This window comes from Vicia villosa, linkage group LG7 (genome assembly GCF_029867415.1).
Source record: "Vicia villosa cultivar HV-30 ecotype Madison, WI linkage group LG7, Vvil1.0, whole genome shotgun sequence".
In the NCBI taxonomy this organism is placed as follows: domain Eukaryota; kingdom Viridiplantae; phylum Streptophyta; class Magnoliopsida; order Fabales; family Fabaceae; genus Vicia; species Vicia villosa.
In genome coordinates, this window is record NC_081186.1 from 60,224,791 (window position 1) to 60,231,967 (window position 7,177).

The 7,177-nt window shown below is 37.6% G+C and overlaps 1 protein-coding gene across 1 annotated transcript; it reads left to right on the forward strand.

The window, feature by feature from the left end:
- Positions 1 to 4,074: 4,074 nt before the first annotated feature.
- On the forward strand, positions 4,075 to 5,193 carry LOC131619166 (uncharacterized). Its single transcript, XM_058890295.1, has 2 exons — positions 4,075 to 4,216; positions 4,886 to 5,193. The coding sequence occupies exons 1-2, from the start codon at positions 4,075 to 4,077 to the stop codon at positions 5,191 to 5,193; spliced, it is 450 nt and encodes a 149-aa protein (XP_058746278.1).
- Positions 5,194 to 7,177: the final 1,984 nt, after the last annotated feature.

Below are 7,177 nucleotides of genomic sequence, written 5' to 3' on the forward strand. Positions count from 1 at the left end.
GCTTATTTTAATTATTGTTTAGTGACAATTTGCAAACAAAACCCCAATATTAGTTTTTGTTTAATTGATCTATAATTTGAACTCGATATTACTATGCAGTCCTTGAGATCGACATTCGGGGAATTTCCCTTTTATTACTTCAGAGGCAAAATAGTACACTTGATATTTTACCGATCAAGTTTTTGGCGCCGTTGCCGGGGAATGCTAAAATATAGAGTTTTGATTTTAGTTCAATTGAAATTTTGTTGCTCGGCAACTAAAAATTTGTTTTTGTTTTTGTTTATTTGAATTTGATTTTATTATAAAAAAAAAAGAAAAAAAGTCTGATTATTTTTGCTTCATGAATTCTTCTATACTTTGCTACTAACAAATTGTCTGAGTTTTGTAGCTATGTATTGTTTTGATACATTGCCACCTGTATCTCCTGCATGTTGGTCGCCTGATTCAGGAGTCACCTTGGAAGAGGCGACTAAATTTTTTAAAGCATATAAGAGAGAGGTAAGAATCCTTATGAATGAATGTAAGGAAGCTAACTTTTATCCAGATAGATTTATTTGGAGAAAGTTAGAGTTGGAAGAAGAGTATGTGGAACTAGAAGAAAAATGCATAACATCAGATGAAGAGGATGCAGTAAGAATAGAAGAATTTGAGGTAAAAAAGAAATATGGGGAAGAAGAAATAAGGAAACTTGAAGATGATCGAGTTTTGGATAAAACCACAAATTTAACAATTTGTGAAGATGTGGACATCCAACAAGAAAATTTTCAACAAAAGAGTATCCCCAAAAACTATTTTTACAACAAGGCAGATGAAAGACAAGAAATTGACAAAGTATTGGAAGACATTTATGCCTTGTTCAATAAAATCAAGCTGAAAAGGATTTGGGAGCAACATCATCGGTACTTTAAGTTCATGGGATTGCTACCAAACAAAAGAAAGAAAAAAGATGATGTGTTCTTTGTGTCATATATGCCACCCTAACAAGGGGAATGGATCGTCGAGCCATGCGACGTTAAACGAAGCGCTTCGTGGGAGGCAACCCATGCTTTTAACAACTTAGTTTTCTTTTTGTGTTTGCTTGTTTTTGTTTCAGGAAATAAAAAGGGGGACTTTCTGGTGAATGCTAGGAAGCTGCAGTTAGAGTTGCACTACCCTCTGTGAGTCACCCCTCTCGGGCTTGTTCTGAAACATTGAGGCCAATGTTTAGTTCAAGTTTGGGGGAGGATTTACTCTTGCATTTTTCTTTTTATGTTTTTGTTATGATGTGTAAAACCAAACATTGAGTTCTTCCCAAATTTTGACCGAAATTTTAATTTTTGTTGAAGAGTTTTGATCTTAAAGAGCGATCGGGAATAGTATATAGAGATGAAGGGAGGATTGTTTAAGGACAGGAAGTTTGGAATAATGTGACAAGAAGAGGTTTGGTAAACACCCTTGGTTCCCTAAAAGAAATATGAGTCTAACGTGTAGATTTGCACCATAGTACTTGTCTCCTGAGAAGTACTCCTTGAGTAGTTTATTGATACTGTCTGGCATAATTCAGATTCACTTGCATGATGACTGATTGAAAAAAAAAAGATATAAAGCTGGCACCAAATGATGGAAAGGCGGTAAAAGGCAATCGGCTCGCTAAGTTGGGTAACCCTCACCCGGTCATTCAGCCCAAAGGAGATTGATCCCCAAACGTCGTCCAAAAGGACAATATATAACTGCAAAGTTTGAAAATTTCATCGGTAATTAAAAGTAGCAAATGCTGCTAGTTTGGTGTCAGGAAAAGAAAATAAGAAACCTTGATTCGTCTCATGCAGGTGATGATTATTCTTAAAAATGCAGTGCCTTAATATGATTGTCTGAATGAAAAAGGAGGAAAATCGGAAAGAGACTTAAGTGCAAAGCATAGTTGGAGAGGTATCCGAAAGGGGAGCTTAAGGTTTAATGTTGTAACAGAAACTCGTCGCGTCATGTGAATGCCGAACCAACTGTCTCTTGAGCAATACAAACGGATATCTCACGTATGAACACCGGTGTGCCTGGAAGGTCATTTTCTCTTGTAATTGTCGCTTGAGGTCAAGCAACGGTTTAAGTTTGGGGGAGTTTGATCAGTGGTTTTTACACGTTTATTTACCATTGATTTTAGTCGTCTTTGCTTTATATTATCAAGAGTTTTACTTCATTCTTCTACATTTTATGCTTTGGTTGTGTATTTTACTGTTTGCAGGCTCAAAGGAATAAATCGAGACAAATCAATGCGAAAAAGTACAAAAAGGGGAGTTTCGAAGGAAGTGAAAAATCAAGCTACATGAGGTCTGACACGACCACTTGTGTCACCTGAAACTGGCCGTGTTAGGATGAAGCGTGGCCAAGAAAATGCAACAGAGATGAAAGTCACGGGGATGACACGACTCGTGTTAGCAAGTGTGAGATCTGGAAATTTTCAGCATGTTTCTCATCGTGACAGGTGTGTAGTATTTTGATCATAACTAGAGCTTCGTAACTCCGATTGACGCGGTTCCGGTGGCAAAATTTCGCTAACGAAAAGGGCTACAACTTTGATGAAGAACTCAAAGCCAAAATATGAAGTTATGGGCTGACACGGGCCGTGTTACCTGACACGGGCACCCGTGTCATGAGGCCTGGGAGAAAAAAAATAAGTTTTAAGATGACAGAAGTCTGACACGGGTACCCGTGTTGGCTGACACGGCCCGTGTCAGCATGTGACGCTGATTTTATGATTTTTTCATATTTTTTCCATGGGTTAAGCTGTGGGGGCATTTTGGGTACTTCCAACCAACCTAAGTGATTATGCACTATATAGAAGAGTTTTTATGATGAAAAAGGGGACTTTTTGGCAAGGAGAAGACAAGATTGAAGATTGGAGAAAACAAGGGTTTGGGAGAGAAGAAGGTCTTCATGAACGGAAGCGATTGAAGATTAACTTTCATCTCAATTCTTGTAATGTATCTATTTTATATTTTGTTTTCTTTGAACAATATGAGTAACTAAACCCTAATGCTAGGGGGTGTCCCTGATTTGATTCTGTAATGATTTTGAATTCCTGAGTTCATCAATAGATTTGTTTTCTTATTCAATTTAATTGTACAAGGTTTTTATGCTTTCTTTGTCGGACCAACAAGATTGATTTACGGTTAACAACCAGCTGGACAGCGGTTGTTAAGGTTTTTGTACGATTAAACTATAGTAGATATCACCTAGGACTAGGGATACCCTATAGTTACCGGTTAACTCTTGATAACATAAAGGCTTGATTTCATCATAATTCTCTAAGGACTTAGGATTTAGGATGAATGTTCAAAGGTTTTCCCACTAAGGACTTAGGGGAAAATAATCTAAAGGGCGGTAATTAAAGGTTATGAACTTGTTGAAGAGATCTAAATCCAAGGTTATTACAGGAACAATCACACACTATACCCCTAGCATAATACTCATATTTGTCAAAAAGCCAATTTACTTTTCTGCTTATTTTAATTATTGTTTAGTGACAATTTGCAAACAAAACCCCAATATTAGTTTTTGTTTAATTGATCTATAATTTGAACTCGATATTACTACGCAGTCCTTGAGATCGACATTCGGGGAATTTCCCTTTTATTACTACAGAGGCAAAATAGTACACTTGCTATTTTACCGATCATTATGTCTTGATGAATACTTGAATTTTCTTTTAAGATTGTCACTTTAATTATGTTAATTGTTGAACTAAGATGCTATGAATCCTTGAACTAGTTGTTGAGTTTCCGTTGCACTTCTATGGAAGTTGATTCATGTTAAAGACTATTATTTGATTTTATTGGTTCTTCCGTATTTTGTGAATGTTATGTATCCGCTTTATGCGACAACGTGAATTGTCTTTGAGAATGAATATGTGATACCTCAATTGTTTCGTTTGTGAATTTTTATACTCTGATTTTATTTAAATTTCGTGGGTAGAATTGGGGTGTTACATTAGTGGTATCAGAGTAGGCCGGTCTTGTCCGTCCAAGTGTCGAGTCATAGTGTAGTCTAACAATCGTGTATTATTGTTTGCGCTGATTGTTTTTGTGTTGTAGTGACGCTATGGATGGAAGGAATGATGTTACGATAGCTGCTGCTTTGGAAGCGATGACTCAGGCTATGCAGAACCAACTAAATGCTGACGAGAATGCTGGATCTCGTAGTTTGGTGACTTTCCAAAGGGAGAATCCGCCAATGTTCAAGGGTACGCATGACCCTGATGGTGCTCTTGATTGGTTGAAGGAGCTCGAGCGAATCTTCCGTGTTATGGATTGCACTCCTGCACAGAAGGTTAGATATGACACTCATATGCTGGCTAAGGAAGCTGATGATTGGTAGTTGGAGACGCTTGCTAGGTCGGAAGCTTCTGGTGAGGAAGTTCCTTGGAATGTGTTCCGTAGGGAATTTATGAGAAAGTACTATCCTGAAGATGTTCGGAGTAAGAAAGATATAGAATTCCTAGAGTTGACGTAAGGGAACAAGTCTGTTACCGAGTATGCTGCCAAGTTCACTGAGTTGGTTAAGTTCTATCCTTACTTTGATGGCGAAGGTGTTGAATTTTCTAAGTGCATCAAGTTCCATAATGGTTTGCGCTCGGAGATTAAGAAAGTTGTTGGGTACCAAAAGATCCGTGTGTTTTCTGACTTGGTTGACAGTTGTAGGTTCTTTTAGGAAGATAGTAACACTCATCACAAAATGTTTAGTGAGAGAAGAGGCAAGAATCAACAAAGCCGTGGGAAACCATATGATACTGGTAAAGGGAAGCAAAGAGTTTCTCATGGTCATAAGACTAGTGGGGGAGATGCTCCTGCTAGGATTGTATGCTTCAAGTGTGGTCAACCTGGTCATAAAAGTAATGCTTGTACTACTGAAGTGAAGAGGTGTTACCATTGTGATAAGACGGGACACATGTCTTCTGATTGTAAGCATAAGGATGTTGTTTGCTTTAACTGTGGTGTGGAGGGGCATATTGATAGCCAGTGTCAGAAGCCAAAGAAGACAGCTGTAGGTGGTAAAGTGTTGGCTTTGTCAGGAACTCAGACATCTAGTGAGGACGGTCTTGTTAGAGGTACTTGTTTGATTAATAGCATTCATTTAATTACTATTATTGATACTGGTGCCACTCACTCTTTTATTGCTGCTGATTGTGTGAAAAGATTGGGTCTTACTTTGTCTGCTTGAATGGAGAAATGGTTGTCGAACTCCCCGCTAAGGTAACGGTGACTACTTCTCTAGTGTGTTTGAATTGTCCTTTGTAAATCTTTGATAGAGACTTTGTTGTTGACTTTGTGTTTTTGTCGCTTGTTGGTTTAGATGTGGTTTTTGAGTATGAATTGGTTGAAACGCAACTACGTTCATATTAATTGTTATAACAACACAGTGAGATTGTCTTCTCTTCAAGAAGAAGGAGTTGGTTTGTTGACTGGTAAGCAATTGAGGCAATTGATGCAAGACGAAGCACGAATGTTCTCACTGATGGAATCCCTGTCCTTTGAGAACCAAGTTAGAATTGACGAGTTAAAGGTGGTGCGAGAATTTCGTGAAGTGTTTCTTGATGACATTCTAGATGTACCTCCAGAAAGAGAAGTTGAATTTGCGATTGATCTTGTACTTGGTACCAGACCTGTTTCTATGGCACCGTACATGATGCCGGCATCTGAGTTATCTGAATTGAAGAAGCAATTAGAAGAATTGCTTGAGAAAAAGTTTGAAAGACCAAGTGTATCACCGAGGGGAGCACCTGTAATAGCCCGAGCCTTCAGCGTTCCCGACACTATTACCTCACGATCTTCTTTACCCCCCTCTCTAGTAAATTTTTTTCCTTTCGTGGGAATCGAACCATGTACCTTGGGGTTCAAGTACATGTTCATTCCATTCCCACTACTGAAGGATAGGAAAACACTTAGAAAGGGGGGGTTTGAATAAGTGTGACTTTAAAAACTTGTAAGATAAAAACAATGAACACAATTATTTTTATCCTGGTTCGTTGTTAACGAAACTACTCCAGTCCACCCCCTTAGAGTGATTTACCTCAACTGAGGATTTAATCCACTAATCCAACTGATTACAATGGTTATACACTTAGAAAACTTCTAAGTCTTCTAGAGTATACAGATCACAACTTGATCACTCTAGGAAATCACCACTTAGAAAACTTCTAAGTCTTCTAGATTCTACAGATCACAACATGATCACTCTAGAAACCTTTTACAAACAATGTAAAAATAATGTTTACAAGAGTAAGATTGCTTCTAATAAAGCTATAATCACAACAGTGATATGTCTCATAAGTTCTAAGCTTAACACTCACTAAATATTACAAGAGTTTGTGAGGTTGAAGATGAAGTTCGTGAGATTTGATTTTGACAGCGTTTCAGTATTTTTCACAAGTGTTCTACATTGCTGCTTCTGATAAGAACTTCTATATATAGGCGTTGAGAGAAGATGACCGTTGGGTTGCATTTAATACTTTGCGTGAATAGTAAAATGCAGCATTAAATGTTTCACACTTTTGTCAACTACCTCGAGCCATGCTTTTGATGCTTTTACTGACTTTGCCTTTTGTAGCTTCTAACATTGCTTTTTTCAGTCAGAGATTATACTTAATAGCTTGTTATCTTATACTTGCTTCTGGACTCAGCTTTTTAGATAACAACGTTTGAATTTCAGAGTCAACAGCTTGGTGCAGAGCATCTTCTTGTCTTCTGACTTTGAAGAGCTTTGAGCGTGATACCATCAGAATTTCAGTGCTTCTGCTTCTGACTTCATGTTCTTCTGATGCTTCATAGTTCATGTTCTGATTCTGCTTGACCATCTTCTGATGTCTTGCCAGAGCATGTTCTGATGTAGCCATCCCGAACCTTCTGAGTCAGTGCTTCTGAGCGCTGCTTTGTGCATACTCTTTATATATTTCCTGAAATGGAAAATGCAAAGGATTAGTGTACCACATTGTCTTATACAAAATTCATATATAATGTTATCATCAAAACATAGAATATTGATCAGAACAAATCTTGTTCTAACAATCTCCCCCTTTTTGATGATGACAAAAAACATATATAATTGATATGAATTTGTATCCAGAATATTAGATGAACAAAGACAATACACAGATATAGCATAAGCATATGATCAGAGTGTGTGAATATGTCTCCCCCTGAGATTA

Bases quoted from the DNA above. Each gene is read 5' to 3' on its own strand.
- LOC131619166 (XM_058890295.1), top strand. From the start codon at position 4,075: ATGGATGGAAGGAATGATGTTACGATAGCTGCTGCTTTGGAAGCGATG. The intron at 4,217-4,885 runs GTACGCATGACC...GTACTACTGAAG, and splicing joins GAATCCGCCAATGTTCAAGG to TGAAGAGGTGTTACCATTGT.